The sequence below is a fragment of the Syngnathus floridae genome, chromosome 17 (genome assembly GCF_059516105.1).
Source record: "Syngnathus floridae isolate MCC-2025c chromosome 17, RoL_Sflo_1.0, whole genome shotgun sequence".
Lineage (NCBI taxonomy): Eukaryota > Metazoa > Chordata > Actinopteri > Syngnathiformes > Syngnathidae > Syngnathus > Syngnathus floridae.
The window spans coordinates 6,481,809-6,504,101 of record NC_142429.1 but is presented as its reverse complement, the minus strand read 5'-3'; the positions used below and the strand labels follow the sequence as shown (position 1 = coordinate 6,504,101).

Below are 22,293 nucleotides of genomic sequence, written 5' to 3'. Positions count from 1 at the left end.
ATGAACATTCTGTGTGGGATGAACTTTGTACTTTTCCAAAGGTACCAACAAGTGGAGAAATATTTTCATAATTAGATTAACATAGCTGGAAGATAATCCTCTTACAAAGTTACTGCAGTGGGTTGCAAGGCGATCAACGTCATGTGATGAGGCATCCTTGCTATTTGCTCTCTTGTGGGCACGGTGTCGCTGGAAAAAAGGCTTCGAAACAACTGGAAAAAACCTTCCCAATTTATAGTTGGTGAATAATGTCACTTAAATGACTCCACAGTGCATTTGAACAGCCCTATAAATTATGTTATCCAACTCAGGAAATTTGGAATATAAATTGTCTCTTTAAAAAGTGAAACTATATGTATGGGGACCAGTGTGCCAAGTTTTCAGCCAATTAAAATCACTTAAATGACAGCATAACATGAATCTGACATCCCTGGAAGATTTTTTTTTTTAAACAAAGGGGATATTGTCATTGTCATAGGAATACAATTATATTTTCTCAAAAACAAAAGACTTTTTTTTTTTTTAAACGCAATATTTCTACTTATTGAAATGACAGCACCTGTAAATCAGCGTCGACGTTCCCAACCGGGAAATCCCGCCTCCCGTTTCAACAATCTCTATTCCTATTGGTTCTCCCGTTGAGTGACGTTGACGGCGTTCACCTGGTAATCCGTCATCGGCGGCGAGGCTCAGCATGAACCGACTCCACCGACGCACACGGAGAGCTATGCGGTCGAACAAGAGGACAAACCGGGGCTCTTGTTCGCTTTAACCTCGCCTTCCTCCAACGCTTCGGCCCTAAGAGCCTTCCACGAAGGATTCAAGCACTTTTCACCGCGGCGAGGAGGTCGTTAGCGGGCTTCGGAAGCAGCTCCGGGCTGGATATTTCCCCGACTTAATCCTCCAGCCACATCCGTATTCCCAGCCGTCATCGCGGACTGGAGTGACAATGCTTGTTTAGAGCTTTTTCGACGCGCTTTTGGAGGCCTTTTTTCCCAAGCATCGCATTGTATTTTTTAATTAACAACCCCGCCATGGTGGACTCCATAAGGAAGACTTTTGTCGTCCCCGATATCAAGCCACTGGATTTGTACGACTGCACTAAAGCAAAAATATGCTCAAGTGTCGCCTGGTTGTTGGCGAAGTCCTACGGCAGTGCAGGTAGGTTCACATACGCAGGCCCCGGGAACGATGCCCGTAGCTTTAACGCTGTTATGATCACGCTGCGAGTTTTTTAAAAAAAAAATTCGAGTGTGCTGGGAAACGTTTTAACATCCCACTCAGCGGTTTTGCAGCACAAAGAGGTGCACATGAAAGGGGGGAAGCACGCTTGTTCTCATTCAATAGCTGCTCACCTTTCTGAGGGGGAAGGTGTATTTGTGTCACAAACGGGCCACCCTGCCCTTTCGATGTTTCTTTCAATGAATCCATAGCAAACATTCTTTTATGCAGTGTGAGATGATCATTTTTGACATGTCACACTGGGCGTGGATAATGTGCTGCCTCTCTGGGATGACAGGCCCGCTAACACTTGACTCTTGTAGTTCATCATTAAAATAATCAGCTGGAGAACACAGTTAATTTATAAATTGCATGACCTCAGGGTTGTTCATCTGTGAAAATACCATTTTAGGTGTCAAAATAGATTGTCTTTGAGCGATTCTGAACTGTAAACATCAAGTTCACAGCTCGAGAGAACAGCACAGAACTGACTCTTGCAGTTCGTCAACTAAATAATCACGACATTACTGGCTCAGCAAGTGAAGCTAGTTACTAATATAATGGTTTGACCCCAAGTTATCGCTGAAGAACGCACCCATCTATTAAAAATACTCCTAGGTACCATAAATAGTATTTTACTGTCTGCACTGTAAACTTTAACTTCTGTAAGCTATTAAACGTAATGAACTGATACGGATAATAACAAAACAAGGCTGAACAAACAATTTATGCATGTTTCTATGTGCAAAATTAAGGAAAATGTTCTGGGTTGATAGGCCTTGAATTCTTGTGGTTTATCAGCAACTGTTATAATTGCATGACCCCAGCGTTTCACTCCAAATGCTATTTTGGGTATTATGGTTGGTCGTGTTTTGCCCTAAACTCATTGCTGTGCTTTTTAAAAAATGTAAACAATAGTGAAAAAAAAAAATCCTGCTCAATTCCTTTTATTCCCACAACATCTCTCAAGTAATTTCCGTGAACAATTTTTCACTTAATTCAGATCACTTATTGTGGTTTTAGATGGTGGGAATAGTGTAGCATGTTATGCACAAAACATGGCTTGCTTACACAATTTCAGAGTCCGGATCTCCCGGTAGTAGCTACTGTGTTTGCCCTGACCCCTCAACACACACACACACACACACACACACCTTCCTAGCCACGCCCTCTGGGTCAAAGTCACTTTCCATTCCTCCAGTCTGCAGGGTTATGCTGACTAGAAAGATTGTTTCCCATTGTTGTTTTTTCTTTTTCTCGAGTCAACTTCTGCAGCCCGGATGACATCAAGTCTGATTTGGGAAAACTCAAGGCCATGTTGAGAACGGTTGCCGGGGTGTCTGGTGCCTTGCTTGACCAGAACCTAATTAGAGTCACGGAGACATCCTTATGACAAGACTGTGATAAATAATAGCGTCGCCCGCAGATCCTTGTTGTTGGAACTGACAGAACTCGAGTGGGTGTTCCCCACAGACGCTGTTTGATCCACCCACCGACGTTACGCATTCACCTCCAGAATAATCTCCTAATTGCTATCTCTGTCCCATAACGTGTTTCAATGCTGCATTGTGCACATTATTAATAAACGTAATTGGAATAATCCGATTGCAAAGAAATCTTGGCGCAAAATGTCTGCCCTGAAGCGCTGCAGGGATTACATTTCCAGCAGATACATGTTCACCTTTGTGTAAAAATAAATCATTAAGGCGGAAAGAATGCATAAAAGACAGAGAATGTTCAAGGTTTGCTATTTTTTTCACACCTATAAACAGAAGCTAAGTTTGACGTTAGCTAATTTAACATTTTGAGAATCAAATCTAATGGTGGTCAAGGATAAACATGGCCGCCGTTGCATTTACTTTATTGACCAAACAGTAGCAAATTAGTCACACAATAAATGTCGTGCAGGATTGGCCGACGTTTGGCTGCTCAGTCGTCTTATCCTGACACAGAGCTATGTTTTGCGTCAAGGTGAAGGCTGTCGTGATTGTGTACGAGTAGAGAATTTCCAAACCCGGCCTTGATGCCGGGTGACGACTGATGTGACGGATAAATGACTCAAGGCAACTTTGCGGCTTTACACTGGAACGAGACCAGAAACTCTTGATTCGCCTGTTCTGGCTAACGTGTGCATTCCCGGTTAGCCTTACGTGGCTTTTTTTATATTATTCATTCATGAAGAGGGAAGTACTGCATCTTGTTTTATTCTGATTGGCAACCAATTATAATCAATTCGAAAACTGGGCTTTGTTAACGCTTCAGACTTTAATTGTCGTAGAAGTAGAAAAACAAATTAATCACTGCCTTTTAAATCTGGATTAAAATAACAAATTGTTGACATATTGTCGACTCTGAAGTCTAGCTATCAAAATACTCCAAATCTTCTCGAAATGATTACTCATCCCCCCCCACCAGCGGTCGCTATGGTGAGTCAGCAGGCCAAGGATGTGAGGAGCAGGATACTTTTGTTTACCCTCCAACCCTTTAACACACTGTCCATGGCTGTGTAGTGTGTTTCATGCTACTGCGCTCCATCAATGATCAGTTGAAGTACGCTACACACTAACAAGCCTCGTGTAACCTGAAGACGCTCCCGGAGGCGAAGATAATCGATGCAAAAAGCAAAAGCATCATCTCGTATAGGTTCTGTCGCACTGTCTGTGAATCCTCCTCTCGGGCATGCGTAATGTAATCGCACACTGTTGTCTTCAGTACAGGATGACGCCCCCGCCCAGTTTAATGCAATTTTAAGACTCCTCGGCTTCCCTGGTGTATTCGCTTGTGCTGGTCTACTCGTTCTTTCTGTCAATAGAATCGATGGGGTTGATCGATTCTGAAAAGATTGCCAGTCCAAAGAAAGGAAGGAAGATCCTTTAATTTGTTTCCCCGTTTAAGGACAGTGCTTTTGTCAGCATTCCGCTCCGTATGTCACATGTGGGTCGCAGTGCCACAATGTGATTTGGGAGAGCGACAAAACAGGATGCGTTTGAAACAAAATAGTGGAGTGAAATAAAATACAGACGGCGCATAATAAGGAGGAGTTAGTCAGCAATCAGGAATGCATGTGCTGATTCTATTTGCTTGAATTTTGGATGGAACCCAAGAATTATTTTCTTCTTATTTAGCAGCCTACCACATTGGTTTAGATAACATTTGGTGAAAGCCAGATTTATTCCGATTTTTGAAAGAACTACACATGGTCCCGACCTTGGCATATAGTACAAGCACACCTAATCAAGAAAGATCAATCGAGGCTCATATTGATCCCTATTCGAAAAATATTTTGGATTATTGCATGCTTTGCGGGAGTAGTTTGTAAAAAGCCAGAACACAACCCAATTAATGCCATATTTTTGTCAATTTTCTCTTCTAGTTGTGTGTCATCCCGATACTTTTGAATAGCCAATATGATCGCGTCTAACGTCGCCCGTTTGCGTGCGCCGGTATCTGTGACAAAAGCAGCCGGCAGGCAATCTGGATAGATCAATAAAGAGCACGTGGCGGCACATGGTCAAATGTTGGTCAGTTCTGACACTGCGGAAAATTGCTCGATTGGGTTTGTCAGATGTCATCCATCCAACTCTTAATAACTTATGGCATTTGCATCCTACTTTGCCTTCTGGGCAATTTTTTTTTTTGGGATTGAGCCACGTGACTCCCAACTTGACGATTCTCAATGACACGTCGAGTGGTTCTGCACGGCCGTTGTTTCTAAGGCGAAGCTGGCCGCTTTGTTGTTCCGATACCGTGCCGATCGCTTGCGTGATTTACGATTACATGCCATTATATGGCGACAACTCCCATTGTTTACACACTTAGGTGTAATCTAGAGGACCCAGACACACTTTCAGTTCAAGCGTGTCCTTTTACACAAAAATATTGAGAGCTTCTACGTTTGTCTCGGCCACAAAAGTATTGAGACACCCACCCATATTTTCAATCTAGCTTCCACATTTCATAATTCGAAACATCCTTTTAACATTTTAGGTCATGTGGCCTCTGAGTGTGTTTTGCATCTTTGAGTTTGCTTCTGGTTCAGCCTACATGTGGAGGAACCAGTTTTGAAAGAGGGCGTGTTGGGTGTTTTCAGTAATCTGTTTGCAGGAAAACCAGTCGGAGCAGATATATAATGAAGGTATCCACGGCTAGCCCGTCAATGTATCACGATGTATGTTTCCTCTGAGGCGACGCTGGTGTTAGTTTTCTCCTGTACATGTGATAGTTTACAAAATTCGACACATTTTGATTTATTTGTCATCTGCTGCCAGCTTGATATATCCGATTTAGAGTTAATCTCAAATTTCATATCTGAAGGAATAAATAAGTAGACAAATTTGAGCCTTTATTCCCTTTCCTCTCTTGAATAAAATCCTCGATTCTCCAATGATGCACAGTTTAACCCAATGTTTTGTGTCTCCCGCTAGAAAATGTCCCCGCCGAGCTGCGAGATCCCTTCTATTGTGACCAGTATGAGCAGGAGCACCTTAAACCGCCCGTCACTCGCCTCTTGCAGTCCTCGGAGCTTTATTGCCGCACCTACAGCCTCCTGCTGCGAAGCCGAACCGGTTCGCAGCCCAAAGACAACGTCGCCCTGCTGCAGCTGCTGGCCGAGCGAAACCTGGTCTCCAAAGAGCCTGACTCAGCGGTGACTGACGCAGACCTGCGACACAAGCCCATCAAAATGGTAACATATATTTAATGGATAGAATGCAAAGTGCTTTTGAAAGGCAAACGACTCTCATTAGGTTGTGTAGGTGCACCACACTGGAATAGAAAGGGTCCCGGGATAGAACCCTGTGGGACCCCTCTTGCTCATTTTTGTCTGTTAAACTAAAGTACATACGTTTGTGTTCTACAATATACTTCAAATTCAAATTTATGCCTCCGATGTAATAACCTCTCTCATCCATAGATAAGTGTATTTTCTTTATTTTGTTTTTTGCAATTTTTATTTATATTTATAAAAATAAGTACAGTATAATACAGTTCCTTCAATTCAATTTCTCAAGTGTGCCTAATGATGTGGCCAGACTGTCCGCTCGGCTAGCTACCAGTCCTACTGGTCGTGTGGGTTTTTGAATTTGGGTCTTGTTTACGCTTTGATTCACGGGATTAAAGGACCTCCTGAAAGACCCCCGCGCATTCATCCGTGCTCCCTTCCCCCCCTCCTTTACATCGCTCCCTCCAACTCATTCTGCTTATCCCAGAGGATGAGTGGATCCAGCTGCCAGGACAGCCACAAGCCTCTTTGACCCGCCGTAAAACCGAATCCTCCGCCATTATGCCCCTAGAACGTATCAGTGTAGGTGTTCACATTTGTGCAAGGGTTTGTATTCCGGGGTTTGTGAAGGGCGCTACAATGGATGCTCCTAAACAGAACAATAGCCCGAGCGGTTCTGATGAAACTCAGGATCTTGTGAACACCCCAGGCTAGGCCTTGTAAGACAAGTCCAGCGAAACCCGTTTGTCCTCGCGCCTCCCCCCTTTCCCATGTTTTTTTTTTTTTTCTTTTAGACAATGAAACACTGTCCGTCCCTCACTCTCACTCGGCTTTGAAAATGATCGTCTTGAGGATCCACCAGCAATTAGCTTGTCTGAAAGAGGCCGACTGTTTTCTTGGTAATTTAGTCACGTGTAACCTCTCGACAACTTTCTTCCTCAGTGGGAACCTGTTTTTAAGAAAGCCATTGCAGAACGATGGCGGGCAAACGTGTCGCTTGCGTGCCTCCGATCCAAATCCCATCCACTAAACCCCTTTTTTGGCTGGTTATTTTGTATTTTTTTTTTCCTCACTGCATCATCCCGTCCATCCTAACCTAATCTGGGTCACGTATATCAAAGCTTTGCATTAAGTGTGTCGTTTTCGCTGCGATGCGTTTGGTGTAGTCAGATGGAAACTTCTGACAGTGTCAATCAAGTCTAATCTTTGTCCCATCCGTGTCAAGTTGTAGGCCGCACCCGCATCACAAACGAGCTCGGCATATCTGCTGTCTAGAAAGCGACGCACAGCGCAATTTGTGTCCGAGTAGCACTTTTGTCACGTCGTCATTGAAATCACACACTGTTCTTTTTATCGTCACGCGTTAAACCCAACAATTATTTCACGGAACGATATAATCGGCAACTATTTTAGCAGATACTAGATGCAGGCTCGCATATAATTATTTTAGATACTTTTCTGGGTTTTTCGGCGTATTCTTTAACCTCAACAACGGTTTCATTTGTTTTGAACTTGTTTGCTTGATTTGATTCAAACGGAGCTAACGACTCGTATCTGCTGCTGCCAAAGCGAAGGTTTATTTTGATAATGTCCAACAAAACAGTTACCAGAGCATTCCTCCTGAAAGTGAAGTTATCTTGACCCTTTTTTTGGTGGAGGCCTGGCCTGCACTACTCCTCAGATTGAGGGTAAAGATATGTGAAGATTAGAGATAATCTGCTACGCAGACTGAACGTCATGCCTTGTGATTGGATGACACAGCCGAGCGAAGCGCAACGGGGTCCGTCTACCAACATCGAGCTGATCTGCTTCGTTTTTATTTACACTGTGCAGTGTTTTCTTTTTTTATTGGCTATTTAATCACACACAAGTGTTTGCAGTTATTAGAATCACAGTAATAATGAATTAATCAATAAGGATTTTTATTTTATCATTCTTGATTATAATTTTTTTAAATATAAATGCACTTCTAATAATTTTATAGTTTTATAAATAGTATATTTTAAAATGGATTAGAATAGATTTTACTCATATAAATAACTAACCAATGATTTTAAATTTAATGATTAAAAACAAATAAAGGCAGAAATAAATATTCCACGACCTTTTATGATGCCAATGCTTATTGGGCCAGATTCAAGACTGGAGTGGGGGTGGGGTGTTGTTGAGTCATATTTCAGACGTAATCGGGCCGTGCCCTCGTCATAATCTTGCTTAATGAGCCAAAAAAATGCCCCGCTGTTATTTGTTTGCCGCCCGCAACACTTTGACACGCATATTTCCCAAGTTGCTCCGCTGATGAGGCTCATGGAGGGGAGCGCTGATTGGTCACATGGGTCACTCAGGAACTGATACTTGTGAGGCAGGAACGTGGAGATTTTTTTTTTTTTTTTAGCTCAGAGGCCAAGGTTTGAGTTGAGGTGCATTGTGGGTCAGCTGGCTGGTTGTCATGGCGATCTGGCAGCTTCTGCCTCATGCATTCTCGAGTGGCTCCTCTCTCGCCTCTCATTAGGGAGACTGGACCGGCCCACTCATAAGATGGGGGGGGGGTTCTAACAACAAACACCGCCCTCCCCCTCCCTTTCATTTTCCACTTGTTCATAAATTACTCCTCTGATTAATTAACACTCTCGCCAGCCTGTTTATGTCTGCTTCCATCTCTTGTTGCTGGGCGTGGAATAATAACCAAACATGTTTTGATATGTTTTTATTTTCAAAGCAGCCTCACCGAACTCGTCTAAAGATCAGACAGTCCTATTAAAGTGTTTTGTCAGGTGAACTGCCTTGTGCACGAAATGCTGAGTCTTTTCACCCCACTTTTATATTTTCGTAATGAAACAAAATTGATAATGGTGTAATCCAATTTGCGTAACCATTATAAATAAATAGTTAGTCACGACTAAGTTGAATTGTGAGCTCTGAGAGGATTATTCTATTCTTCATCAGCATGCATTGGCTGTTTGTCCTATTTTCTGCTGCTACAGCGGCGCATCATCTCCACAGCGGAGCGAAAAAGCTCCCCGCAGACACCGACGAGGCATTCCTGCCCTCGGCCATCATGTCAGGAAGGGCTGCCGCGTCCGCCTCAAAAAACTGTCAGACAAGCGCTTGCTGGCACGTGACCGGCAAAGGTCAGCACTTTGCCGGACGAGATTCATGCATGCGTGCGTGCGTGTGTGCGCGCAGCTGGAGCGACCCCATCGCCGGCCGGCCCATGCGGGAATGTCTGAGCCTGTAAAGTGGAATTAATGCCGCCTCAAAGAGAACAGCCACCGATTTGGACAGATTAGGCTCAACGTTGGACTAGACCCATGAGCAGAATGTGCTGCTGGTGACAATTAATTAGGAGGCCGGTATTGTTAGTCAGGTGAGAGGGGCCTCGCTGAGCCATTTGAAAGAATGTAAGCCGTCTTTTAATGTACTCCGGCCGCTAAAAGGTTCTGTCTGCACTTACGAGAGCGTGCACTTAGCATTGGAGGGAGACTAACAACTGGATCGAGTCTGTGACATAACTCCAAATGCAAACAATGCTAGATGAGTCATGTTTTGAAGCTGTCCAAAAGAGAAAGCAGGAAGCAGCTGAGGAATGAGTATCAAGCTCGGACCCCTCCCCTCCCCACCCACACACAAGCATACAGTACATGTGACCATATCGCTGATCTGCTTCCAATGTAATGATTTAACGACAGAACACATACGAGTCCAAAGGTCAGCCGCTTCAATTGACGTGGTTTTTTTCTGCTGACTCGTATGTGGCTTCTGCTGACGCCTACAGGAGACTCTTTGTAAATCCACCTTGGCAAAAGTCATGGCTTCTAAATTGAGAAACAAGTTGAATTTGATTATTATTTTTTTTAAAGTTTAGGTTCTGTCCCATTTCTCCTTGCAGAGTGCTCACCTGGCTATGATGGACGCCCTGATGGCCGTGGGAGCCTCGGAGACGGTGACTTCGGTCAAGTCGGGCGCTTCGCAACACCTCCTGGGCGGGACTTTGAGCTGGGAAGATGCTCTGCTACACTGGGTTAACACGGTCAGTGGACACGAAACGAAAATATTTGGAGGCACCTATGTTTGGACTGTTGACAGCGGTAATCAACTTGCTTTGACGTGTTCAGCTCAACCAGAGGCTGAAGGAACTCACGGAAGGAGCCCAAAATGAACAAAGCCCTCAAGCCATCACCGAGAATGAGCTCCAACCTCTTCAACCTGCTGTGAGTATTTATCTCGCTGCCGTTGTATCCAAACACGTAAAAAATCTCGCCCCGGTTTTTCTACATTTGCAAGCTGACAATCATATTTTGCTCCAGCACATTTATATGCTGATACGAAATAATCCTGCCAGGTGGTTTGCAAGAAGCTCCACAGTTGTTTTTTGTGCAACCTCTACTTCCTTCACTGTCGTGTTTTAAATCTCTCTTTGTGCTCCTGTCCTCCATTCCTCCTTTTTCTCTTCTCTGTCGCCTTGCTGTCCTTAAATGCCTCTTTGACAGTGTCCTACTCGCTGGTACTGGAAACTAGTTCCTGTAAGTTCCCTTTCTTTGCTCTGCTCCTTTCCCCCCTCCATTCCTCCAGTGTCCTCATCAAATGTCTGACAGGTTAGACGGTTTCTTTTTGTTTGTTTTTTTGTTTTGCTACATTTAATTTGAGTTCTGCAAGTACAGGCTGCGACACAGTTGATTAAGCCGCGAGCGGGTGCATGATGGCCAAGCACGTCGGCACATGTTTGAATGGTAATAACAGCGGTGCTTTGTTTACATGTGGGAATTTGTGATCACACCCTTAACTCTTTGCTTTTGTTCCATCTTTACGCGTTCCCATACAGAAGCACGGATTAGCAAGAGCATGTTTGCACCTGTTCTACACAATGTAACTCTTTGTTTAGCTTCTACCTCATTTGTTTACAGTCTGTGTCATACTGCACTGTACATTTTTCCATTTGGAAAAACAAGAAAACAACAAACGCACAATTTTTTTCCGAAGGCTAATTATTACCTATTTTCTTTAGTAAAAATAACTAATTGTTTCTTATTTAATCATCTAATTTTGTGAAATGAGGATTTTTGCCTTTTGGTTAGCTGGAAGGTACAATCGTTAAAATTATAAAATCATTAAATATTTTAATGTTGTGAATCAATATGATTTTCACTTTTTCAATGAAACGATTAAAATAAGAATTTTTAACGCCGTACCTTTTTATTTAAACGATCATGAAAATCTTAGCACGTGGCGTTCACAACCACTAGGGGGCGTATTTGCATCGTCCCAACAGCATTTCCTGTCAGCTTCTTGTTGTCTTATTGCTTTTATTTGTATGTTTCAGCTTCGCTACAGAAAGGATAAAGTTCAGTCCAAACAGAACCCCGTTTTCCCGGCGGTGAACGAAGTCCGAGACCTCTCTAGCGGCTGTGCTATCGCTGCTGTCCTACATTACTACTGCCCCGGCCTGCTAAGACTTGAAGGTAGCAACGTGCTAGCACCTGAACTGCGCAGGTGTTGAATTTCATGTGGTCTTGTCCCTCTAGATGTTTGCATGAAGGAGACCATGTCGGCCACAGACAGCTTGCACAACCTGCAGTTCATCCGCGAGTTCTGCGACAGCTGCCTGAAGAGCTGCTGCCACTTGGCCTTGGAGGATTTGCTCTATGCACCTCAAGAGCTTCGGGTACTGACGTTCATCCCTCTTGACTATTCATCGCATGGCAAAATATTGCGTAACTCATTTTTCCCCTTCTGTGTGATTTTTTTTTTTTTTTTTTTTCTCAGCTCAACACGCTCAGCTTTGTAGCAGAGCTGCTCCACTGGTTCGAAGTGCAAAGGCCAGATTTTGTTCAACCGGTGGACACGTTGAGTAAGCGTCAATCATTGACTCTTCCTTTGGGAACACGTTTGTATCATCTCGCTGAATGAATGAACGAGTCGGTGCGGCGACTCTGTGTTTATTTGATTCAAACGAATATTTTCTGTAATTCTGACTTCATTTGTAAGTGTGACATAAACAGAAGACCATTTTCAACTGAGGTCCATTATTTCTTAATGAAGTAATACAATTTCATATTTGTGATTCAATTTGCCGATTGTGTTCTTTTCCCTCAGATGGCTGCACACCATCGACGCCCCGCGGTGTGAGCAGTAATAGGTGAGATACCTCATGAATACAAACGGAATTGTAGCGAGCCATGAAGCTATTTTTCACGTGTTTCCGCTTCACAGCACATCTCCATCTATCTTAAAGAAGCCTTTCCTCCCAATTTCCTCCCCTGCATCAGGTGAGATTCCGATTCATCGTGCAAAATATCTTGTCATGATTATAAACTTTTTAATTCAATGTATCCGCATTTCAAGCACTTGTTTCTTTTGGCATGATTAATTTAATGCATGTTGCAGTTTCATGTGCGGTGTTTGTGTGTGCGCATGCTTTTACTTTGTGCGTCTGTGTGTGTTCCACCGTGCGTAGGGTCTTTGAATCACTCTACCTCAATGTCTCATTTAGAAGGAGTTGGAAAGACGTGGAGCAAGAAAAGGTGCGTATTTGCGACCAAGTCAACAGCGTGTGTTTTATTTGGACTCACACTTGCTTTGTTTTCTGCCTAGCCGCCCCTTGTCAGCCGTTTCCTTCAGCATTCCTTTCGGCCTGGACAGCGACGTGGACATTGTGATGGGCAACCCGGTGATAACGCGATCGCTGAGCTCGGACCAGCTCGCCCCACTCAGCCCAAACGTGACTCGATCGCCCTTCACGCCTGGCGAGCACCCGGGCAAAGCTGCTTCCAACGGCGTCCACAGAGCCTCCTGGTGCACCCAGAGTCCCGATCATCCGATATTAGCGGAGAACGGCATCGGGGCGACTGAAACGGGGGAGCTGCCGACCATCGAGGAGGCCCTCCAGATCATTCACAACGAGAGAAAGTTGGAGCCTCGCTTGCATCCCGACGGCGCTCCCGACGGCTTCTACCTCCACTCTCCGGACGAACCCGCCAGCTCGAGACATCACAGAAGGTCGGCGCCCGTCAGCTGCTCGGCCCCGGCCCGCTCAGGAATGATGCACCGGTCCAAAGGGCCCACTCGAACCAGAAATACTTCGGAATGCTCGCGTGACGACGACTCGGTCTTAAGAGACGGCAGCGTGGATTCTGATGCGTCGGAGGACACGCCCCGGGCTCAGTCCATGCCCGGCACACCCGGAGCCCAGTCGGACAGCGGCGTGAAGATGACCAGCTTTGCGGAACGCAAAAAGAAGCAAAGTGAAGACTCTCGCAAAGGCAGCGACGATTCTGTTCCGCCCGCCACCAGCTGGGACGTGAAGTTTGAAGAAAGCCCCGGCAAGAGCCCTCAGCTCACCAATGAAATGTCAGAGCTCGGCGTACGTCTGGAGGAAAAGCGGCGGGCCATTGAAGCCCAGAAGAAGCGCATCGAGGCCATCTTTGCCAAGCATCGGCAAAGGTTGGGGAAGAGCGCCTTTCTACAGCTGAAGAAGGAGGAGGACGGCGAGGCCAAAGGAGGCCCCTCCTCTGCTGAAGAAGACCTCGCTCGGTTGACGCTGGAGGAACGGCTGGCCAGCGTGGAGGACGACGAGCGTGAAAGTCACGTTAAAGGGGGACTCGGACTCACCAAAGACAAGGCAAGTACGCCCGGAGAAAAACCAGCAGCGCCACTCGGGGACTACAACAACGCCGTGTCTAAGCTGACTGCCGCGCTCAGTTCACTTCAGAGCGACATGCAGCGGCTCACCGAGCAGCAGAACCAACTGGTGCAAAAGAAAGTTCCTGGCAACAAATCCTGGGTCATCCCACCTAGCCCCAAGACTTCCACGCCGTCCCCCTCCCCCGCACGCCTCTCACGGGAATCCACCCGGGACTTGAATTCAGCTTCACCTTCGCCATCCCACAAGCTGGCCAACCACATCACCCCTCCAAAGTCTCCTCAAGTGGTCCATCGTAGAACTCAGTCCATGCCCCCTAAGAGCCCCAAACACGGTCGCCCCACAGAGGGACGATTCCCGGCTCTATCGAGGGTCATCAACGTGCCGACGAGTGTTGACCGCATTCCGCATCTTCGTCGGGTGAACCTCTCGCAGTCTCAAATTCAGACGTCATCCTCGTTCTCCATCGGCGACGCCGATAGCTTTGACGAGGTTCGCTCTCTCGCTGCCACGCCCATCTCCACAGCGACGCTCACCCCAACACAGACTCGGCGTCATCCCACAGATGACATCCTCTCCGAAGTGGGCTCCAACGACGACGAAAGTATATTCAGTGTGGACGTGGAAGCCAGGCCCTCGCATGCCAACAGGAAGGAAGGGGCGGGAAGAGGGGGCTCCAGCTCCGGCGCCCCGTCCGAATGCTCCTTCGAGAGCGACGCCCCGCCCGCGGTCGTCAACGGCAAACGGAGTAGCCTCATTGAGATCTCGCTGTCTTCACTGCAAGGAGATGCAGAGGAGGACGAGGACCAAGGGCCCGATCCTTTGCCCGACGAGTCGGAGGCGAAATCAGGAGTCGGTTTCTTCTTCAAGGTAGGACACGGAAAGCTGCTTTGTGTGAGCTGAATGACTTGCCACCATCGTAAAACTGCTCCTCCTCTTTAGGACGACAAGGTACGACCTGAAGATGAGATGGCGCAGAGGAAAGCTGCCTTGCTGGAGAAACAGCAGAAGCGGACAGAGGAGATGAGGAAACGCAAGCAGGAACAGGATAAAGAGTGGGTTCTTCTGCCTTTCTCCCTTTCTCCCTTTTTAAATTGTTGGCTGTGAATTAATTGAAAAATTCTTCTCTGTCCTCACCTCAGCAAGCCTCAGTGGATGGTCATCGAAGGCTGGGGCAACAAGAGTGAGGACCGACCCCAGACCCCCGGCACCCCTCCAGCATCGCACACCCCCTCGGCCGAGGGAACTCCCCAGCGCAGAGGAGATTTCACGCGGCAGGAGTATGAACGCAGGCATCAGCTGAAGATCATGGAGGACCTGGACAAGGTGCTCAGACAAAAGCCCACCACCGTGCGCGGCGTCAAGAAGCAGAGACCCAAGACCGTGTTCAGGGACGACTCGGCCCTCGCGCACAGCCCCATCAAGGGTCTCCTGGGTAACTCCAGTCTTGGTCTCAAATCGACATCTTCTTCCCTTTTAGTTCTTTTGCTGATATGATTTTGTTTTTTCCCTTGTAGGCAGCCGGCTGAACAAAGTCTACTCCCAATCCACCATGAACTTATCCTCCATGGCGAATGACTCTGGAGGCTTGACTGTCAGGAGATCTACCAGGTAACAAAACAGGATTCACAAGTACAGAAGTATCTTGGGTAGGGCCTGACAGATCTTGATTTTTTTATTATTTTTTTTAACCGATTAATCGGACAATAATTGGGGGGAAAAACTCTTAAATTACTCTGTATTCTTCTTTCCTTTCACCAGTCGTTCGCACTCTCCCTCCCGTCTCATGTCGCCGGGAAGAATGAGCGCTCACAACGGCGACTGGGAAAACGGCTCCACGATTTCCTCCACTGCCTCCATCCCCGAGTACACAGGTTAGACCTAACGTTAACTGTGACTTGATGTGTTCAGTAAAGTGTGCTTTTTTTTTTTTTTTTAATATAACTTTTCATTTATTTATTTAATTCTTAATTTTTATTTATTTGACTCTTTCAAATTGACAAGCATGTTTTTTTTTTTTTTTTCCAGGACCAAAGCTGTATAAAGAGCCAAGCTTTAAGTCCAACAAGTTCATCATCCATAATGCCATCTCACGCTGCTGTCTGGCCGGCAAGGTCAACGAACCCCAGAAAAACAAGATTGTAGAGGTGAGCTCTCCGCTCGCCGTGTCAAAGTCCGACGCCGAAGTCTGTCGTAACGTGTTCCATATTTTTCCGCAGGAAATGGAGAAGAGCACAGCCAACCATTTCCTCATCCTCTTCAGGGACTCCAGTTGCCAGTTCCGGGCGGTGTACACTATGAACCCCGAAACGGAAGAAATGTCGCGGCTCACCGGCATCGGGCCGCGCGTCATCACACTGGACATGGTGGAGTCCATCTACAAGTACAACTCGGACCGCAAGCAGTTCACCGCCATCCCGTCCAAGACCATGTCCATGAGCGTGGACGCCATCACCATCCCCGGACACTTGTGGCAAAAGCGCCCGGGAACTCCCAAGAAGCTCGCCACCCCAAAATGAACACACCGTTGCGATTCAGGTTTTCTATTCTGGCCAGTCTGGGGAACTTTCAATTTTTTTTTATCTTAGTAGCAGACGAATGGAGTGACTGAGAACAATCAACGCTATGTGCCAAGAAAACGGATGAATCCCTTTGATTGCTTCCCTCCTCGGAGCTTCTGGATTTATGATTGTATGCGGGAAAAAAAAAATGTTGGGGTAGGGGCATTCTGTGTCGTTCCTCACGCTCCGCCTCCTCTAACATCTTTTGCCTTTTCCTGGCCCAAGACTCAAGTTGAGAGAACTTCACTGCTTTGCCTTCGTGCAACAACATTTAATGGCCGGAGAATTTCCCACGCCTCTCCCTCCGGCTTCCCGCTTTTTTTTTCTCCATTGCCTTTTCTTCTCTCTAGGGCTCGATGGCTAGACAGCCGACTGAAATGCGAGGTCACATCTGGAAAAAGACGGCTTTCGTATGAATGTCGGCGATCCCCGTCTGCCGCCCGTGCATTCGACTCGCTCTGCTGTAAAGACATCTGGATGTCAATTTTTTATTATTTGCTGGATTGACACGTGGTGCGCTTAGAAACACAACTGGAAAGAAAACAATGGAGGGCTCGTGTTTGTACTTTGCTCAGCAATGCTGATTTGACACATAAAGAATGCTGATCACTTTTCAAGAATAATTTGCTTCTAAATAAAAGCTGCATATTTCCCTTTTGTAAGCTCGGAATAAGCTAGTCTGCTGCGTAAGTGTTGGTTGGATGTGTGCTTGGGATCAAATGAGTGCGTAAAAGAAAAACGTTTTGTCGCCGGGGCGCTTGTTTATGACCATGAATTGATTTCCTTCTTGTCTGTCCAGGCTTCTTGATGAAGGATTATTCTGGACTGTAGCAGCCCTAAATATACAATACACTATTTTGACTCTTTCTTGTCAAACTGGAGAAATGTAAAATGGCCAAACTTTTTGCAATCACAATTGTAGTTGCCAGTGATGTAGTTGCCATGGTAAATTGGCCACCGTTATCTTCCTTGTGCCGCCTCTTAAAAAAAAAAAAAAATCACTGGCTGCCTCCAACACGTGTTATGAATGACATTTGAATACAGATGTGAATACAGAAAAATTAAAAAAAAATCAAGAACGTGTGCACATGAACTATGGATGTGACGCTTGTATTTATTTGTTTATCAAAACGTAGTATGTGGTTATGCAATGACTTTATTTTGATTCTGTGCAATCCTCCCCCCTAAAATTCTTGCCAGCTGTGGGGATCTATTTATTTAGTTTGCTTTAGATTTGATGTTTAATTTCAGGTTGTATGTCTGTGGGTTCAGGTTAGGCTCCCCCTCCCCTTCCCTTCCTTGCTCCTTTAGGTGTCATGACGTTTTTATTTTTTTTTCATCAAATCTGTGCCAGTACGTGTATACTTTTCACTCATTGTCTCTCCTTGGCATCAAGACCAGAATAAAAATCATTTTTAAATCAGTCATTTTTTGTTGTTCCATCCATGTTATCATTTTTTTATTTTATTTTTTTACATCACAGCAGCAAGTTGAGGTCGTCACCATGTAAACAAAAAAGAAAAAAACAATCCCTATTTTAATTGGACTGTCATATGAAGTTGCAACGTTTTCAAAAGTGATCTCAGCTGTGTTTGGTGTGCAGCATTTCAGTAAGCAGAGAGTTACAGGGTAAATCACCCAGCAGGTGGCGCTGGTACAAATATTCCTCCACCTGCAGGCTGATGCTGCGCACCTCGGGCAGCCGAAGCAGCAACTGGCCAAATTTGTCCGAATGTCCCGGGTGAGTCCTCTGCGTGTGCTCCATCAGCGCCCTGTTCACTCTCTCTTGCGTGTGCTCCACTTGCTGCCGACTTTGCACGGACTTCACATCTACGCCAACACAAACACACATTAGATTTACTCAAATATCTCTCAAGTTATACCTACAAAATTTTCTGTCAGTTGAAGTGCGCCAGTGTTTGTGTTCGTCAGTTATTTTATTTTATAAAATATTGTTTACTGTTCGTTTTAAAACCGCATAATTGTTTTGTGCTATTTCAAGTCACGTTACTAGCATAACTGTGGCTAACGCTGGTTTGTTTACAGTTAGCAATGCCGTCTTAGCGAACATTGCATTTTAGTTGCTGCAATAGATGACAACGGTACATTTGGTAGCAAGGTAATGGCGTTTGAGTCACATGTCCATGCCTATTTTATATTTTACTTTTAAAAAGAACTTTAAGGACTATTTCTTTCCCTGCATTAAATTCTTAAACATACTTCAGCCACAAGAAGCCCCTAGATGGCGCCATAGCATAGCTAGCATAGTTCTCTAATGTCGGTCGCTATACTTTACTACTTACGTCCTTTATAGTGATATCTATTAACCTATATTGTTGTTCTTAGTGTAATTCCACATTCGTTGTTGCATTCCTCTCTGCTGAGGAAATGAGAAGCTCACCGGGGTTAAAAAGCACCAAATATTTGAGACAGACAAACTCGTGCCTGTCAAAGTGGAGTGCCTTCAGTTTGGACACCAAATCCTGTGTTCTGGTAACCAAACTGCTGAGTGTGGCTCCTGCTTGAGAAATGATGGTTGACATCTCGATCTAGGGAGGAGGAGAATGATAGACGTGTTCCATTTGCAATCGACACCTTTTTCTTAATCTTTTGAGTTGCGCCCATTACCTGTTGTCCCATGACCAGATATATGCAACCCTCTTTTCCATAGTTGACCTGTCTGCAGAGATGGTCCAGAACCAGAAGCTCACTCCAGCAACTCTGTAGGAGGACCATCTGGTCTTCCACCTTTGAGGTAGAAGAACAAGTGTGTCAAGGTAATGACTATTCTAATAAAACTCTTTAGATGTCACCACTGTATTTGGTAGCTCAGATGTAGGATGTTTTTTTTCTAGTCAATCAACAAAAATATTAAAAATACTCCTGAAAATAGTTTTACAGTGACTTGAAACTGAGCCCTGTGTGAGTAATTGATCACCAAAGCAAAAGGCTTGTAATTGCCTATTTATGCCACAAGATGGAGGCAAAGCACTTTGATGTTCCCAACTAAATGAAGCCCATTTCCGTAGTTCGACATAGTTGCTTGGCATGACTGTTACATTTCCATTGATGCATCTATGATCTGTAAAGCTGTTCACCTTGAGCTCCTTGAAGAGCGAACTGTTCCTGGCCCACTCCACCAAACTAAACAAAGTTTGGTCCGCCATTTTGCACATGATACTAAACGTGTTGAGGCAGTCGTGCTTGCCTCGGTTGGCCTGTTCCCTCTGCAGACTGGCCACCACCTTGGCGCATAGCTGACTCTCGTCTTGCTCCCCTTCCAGGAGTTGAGCGAGAAAGGCCGAGTGGGCGCCGTGGGGGGCCGAGCAGTCGACCGGGCCGGGCGGGGTGGATGGGACGCTTGAGCACGGCGAAGTCGAGGGGGTTCGTAACATGTACGTGCTGCTCGGGGTTCTGTGCGTGGGGTAGTGTGAAGGAGTCGGGCTGTAGCCCAGAGGCGGTTGGAGTTCCTCCGGGAGGTAACCGGGGAATGTCTGGTGACGAATTCCGCTGTAGGGAAGTGGCGGAGGAGGGACCACCCTGTCGTCGTTCATAGTGCAGTCTAAAGGCAAGGGGGGGTACATGTGTGATTGGTGGAAAGCGTCCGGAGACATGGGAGCGCACGTGGGGTTGCGCATGAATGAACAGTCACTAGCAGCTGCAGGCCAAAGCCTTTGCGTTGTTTCCATTTTGGTCCTATAGGGGGCGGCGTTGCCCTGGGGGTGCACTTTTTGTTCTTTCATCTGCCTGTAGAAGGGTCCGAACTTGTTCCTGCCACCTCGCATGCGGTCCGCTCTCACGGCTGTCCCACAGGGCATGAAACACACAATGTTTAGACATTTCAAATTTATCAATTTATTTTAATAATTATATTAATTTAAATTGACATTATGCTGTAGTCAAATTGGTGTTCTGCTGCAGCGCTCTTTTTTTTTAATTTTTTTTTTTATAAGAACGTAGCTTATCTCCGCACTATAAAATCGTCTTATGTAAACTGGGTCATCACAAGTGGTGCTCATGTTGAATTTTATGACCTCCCAGATACAGAGGTGAGCACATGCGTGTCAGTGGAGCAAAATCAGTGCTGCCCATGAACAAAGGGCACGCGCTCTCAAGACGTACCTTCTGTCTTCATGCCCACCGTCAGACACTTTTGAAAGCGACAGGAGGGGCAGCGCTTCCTCTGGGCGACGTTCATCGGGCAGCTCTGTCCCTCTGCGCAAGTGTAGCGTTTGTTGTTCTGCACGGAGCGCTTGAAGAAACCCTGCCGAGACGCCACCAGTTAGACATTTTGAAATGCGGCTTGACGTTGCTGTCATCCGCTATACCTTGCAGCTCTCGCAGGTGAGCAGGCCGTAGTGGTACCCCGATATTTTATCCCCGCACACTGGACATCCCTCGCCGGGTTCGGGTCTAGCGTCCGCGTCCTGCCGTGACTCCTGAGCTGAAAACACAACCAAGTTCAAAGATACATGCTGTAGCTGACAAGATTTGCTTGCGCGTCACAGGCCGAGATAAGTTGTGAACTGATGAAGTTCCGAGCGAGTGATAACACCTGCTTTCTAACGGGAACTCCCTGTTTTTCTTTTATACCCATTCACGCAGTTCGACCGTCTGACAGTTTTTCCGCTCATCTCAAATCATCTTTGCTTGTCGTAAAGTGAGTTGAAGTGAGTCACCTGCCACCGGCCAGCGCTTGATATCTCAAGCTTGCCCTTGCACTAGTATCTTGAAAACTCGGAAGACAGCCACCCCGTATCTCAAGAATATTTTTTTATTGCTGAATCACTTGCGAGAACCATAAATGGTCATTCCATGATTGCTAAGTGAAGTCTTATGTAGTGCCGTTTCACAAAAAGTGTTGTATTCGAGTAATTCACCATTCGATAGTCCCATCAATAGTGAAACACAACCATGTGTCACCATTCAGTTTGATATGCGTCATCACAGATACGACACTTGCATAATTGACATTGGCCCCGGGAGATAATGACTTCCATCGGAATCTCTTCCACCCAGCAGTCGACTTTTACGACATCTGCACATCTCCTTCAGACATTTTGGTTTTCCAATTTAGCCACGTAACTTTTGCACGCACATGCCTCTTGGGTCATTGGCATGTTTTCTCTCGGTATGATTCAGTGAAAACTACACTTAGCATTAAATTGAATGAATACGGCCTGAACTGGGCAAGGTGCACCTAATGACATGATCGGTGTTACTACTCACACGTTGATGCTTCTTCTAAAGGGAAGATGTCCTCATGGTAGTTGTCCGTCTTGGCACCAGAAGCCTGCTCCTGTTGCGGCGGCTGTTCTTGGAATTGATCAGGGAAGTCCATATTGTCTCGAGGGGCGACAGGTCCACGGTCGGGTCAGCTCAGGTCTTCATAGTCTCGGGTACAACGGGGAGCGGACGCACACCACGCAGCCCCGAGCGCTCCCGGTGGACTGACAATCGTTTGAGGGCCGCATGTGGACTTTGATCGGTAGTCGTAAAAAAAAAAAAGAAAAAACCTCTCCTGACTGGCACTCCTAGCCTACGTCCGCTAGACAGTCAGTCGTATAGCCACCTGCTGGAATGTTACTGTAGTGAAGTCAGTGAGCCATTTCTTCTCGAGCTGGAAGCGCGATAAGATAACGCTCACCACCGCTGCAAATTGTGGCCATTCACAGATTTCATATCTTCATTTCGTGCCTTTGTATTGTGTATTGTTTATGGAGTCGCCAAGGAAGCGCATTACGAAACAAATCCTCGATTATTGATTGAAATCGTACGAAAAGCATCTTCCCCTTATTTCAATGAATAGTAATGCCAATACTGTAATTCATCCTATCCTCCTGCCAAAAAAATAAAATGTTATCTTTTTTATATAATAGCACTCTATAATAACTATACTTTATAAAATAATATACTGTATTAAAAATAATTAAATCTTCACACTCCTCATACTTGAGATCGTTACAGACAGAGTGCAAAAAAGGTTTCATTATTTTTAAAAATGTACTTAAAACTCAGCAAAAGCCAGCTTGTTATTTATGAAACACAGGGTCAGAGGTGATTTACTGAGCATTTTAGGGACCTCTAGTGGCTATAAACAGCCTAACTCACCAGACACTATTAAGTACACTTGCACAGTAGCAAGTATCAAA

At 45.6% G+C, this 22,293-nt stretch overlaps 2 protein-coding genes across 5 annotated transcripts; one reads left to right on the top strand and one right to left on the bottom strand.

Annotated features, from left to right (window-relative positions):
• The first annotated feature begins 669 nt into the window (after nucleotides 1-669).
• Nucleotides 670-17,564, top strand: camsap3 (calmodulin regulated spectrin-associated protein family, member 3). 3 transcript variants are annotated; one of them, XM_088356645.1, is made up of 17 exons: nucleotides 670-1,161; nucleotides 5,646-5,905; nucleotides 9,831-9,971; nucleotides 10,057-10,152; nucleotides 11,262-11,400; nucleotides 11,464-11,603; nucleotides 11,705-11,789; nucleotides 12,035-12,077; nucleotides 12,152-12,207; nucleotides 12,435-12,462; nucleotides 12,533-14,450; nucleotides 14,523-14,635; nucleotides 14,723-15,015; nucleotides 15,098-15,191; nucleotides 15,342-15,454; nucleotides 15,609-15,727; nucleotides 15,800-17,564. In XM_088356645.1, the coding sequence occupies exons 1-17, from the start codon at nucleotides 1,035-1,037 to the stop codon at nucleotides 16,097-16,099; spliced, it is 4,065 nt and encodes a 1,354-aa protein (XP_088212771.1). In that variant the 5' UTR covers nucleotides 670-1,034; the 3' UTR covers nucleotides 16,100-17,564. The 3 variants fall into 3 exon arrangements, with proteins under 3 accessions (XP_088212771.1, XP_088212770.1, XP_088212769.1); XM_088356644.1 differs by having other exon boundaries at nucleotides 12,432-12,462; XM_088356643.1 differs by having other exon boundaries at nucleotides 671-1,161; nucleotides 12,396-12,462.
• Nucleotides 17,282-21,880, bottom strand: nr5a5 (nuclear receptor subfamily 5, group A, member 5). 2 transcript variants are annotated; one of them, XM_088356655.1, is made up of 7 exons: nucleotides 21,371-21,880; nucleotides 20,470-20,585; nucleotides 20,264-20,405; nucleotides 19,240-19,943; nucleotides 18,770-18,889; nucleotides 18,587-18,690; nucleotides 17,282-17,971 (listed from the first exon to the last, which is right to left on the bottom strand). In XM_088356655.1, exons 1-7 carry the CDS (start codon nucleotides 21,480-21,482, stop codon nucleotides 17,776-17,778), a joined length of 1,494 nt encoding a protein of 497 aa, XP_088212781.1. In that variant the 5' UTR covers nucleotides 21,483-21,880; the 3' UTR covers nucleotides 17,282-17,775. The 2 variants fall into 2 exon arrangements, with proteins under 2 accessions (XP_088212781.1, XP_088212780.1); XM_088356654.1 differs by having other exon boundaries at nucleotides 18,543-18,690; nucleotides 21,371-21,878.
• Between the last annotated feature and the right edge of the window lie 413 nt (nucleotides 21,881-22,293).

Coding starts and splice junctions, on each gene's coding strand:
- camsap3 (XM_088356643.1), top strand. CDS start 1,035: ATGGTGGACTCCATAAGGAAGACTTTTGTCGTCCCCGATATCAAGCCA. Junction 12,078..12,151: donor CGCGGTGTGAGCAGTAATAG/GTGAGATACCTC, acceptor TCCGCTTCACAG/CACATCTCCATCTATCTTAA. Junction 14,636..14,722: donor AAGCAGGAACAGGATAAAGA/GTGGGTTCTTCT, acceptor TCCTCACCTCAG/CAAGCCTCAGTGGATGGTCA.
- nr5a5 (XM_088356654.1), bottom strand. CDS start 21,482: ATGGACTTCCCTGATCAATTCCAAGAACAGCCGCCGCAACAGGAGCAG. Junction 20,586..21,370: donor TTTAGAAGAAGCATCAACGT/GTGAGTAGTAAC, acceptor TTGTGTTTTCAG/CTCAGGAGTCACGGCAGGAC. Junction 19,944..20,263: donor GGTGGGCATGAAGACAGAAG/GTACGTCTTGAG, acceptor CCTGTGGGACAG/CCGTGAGAGCGGACCGCATG.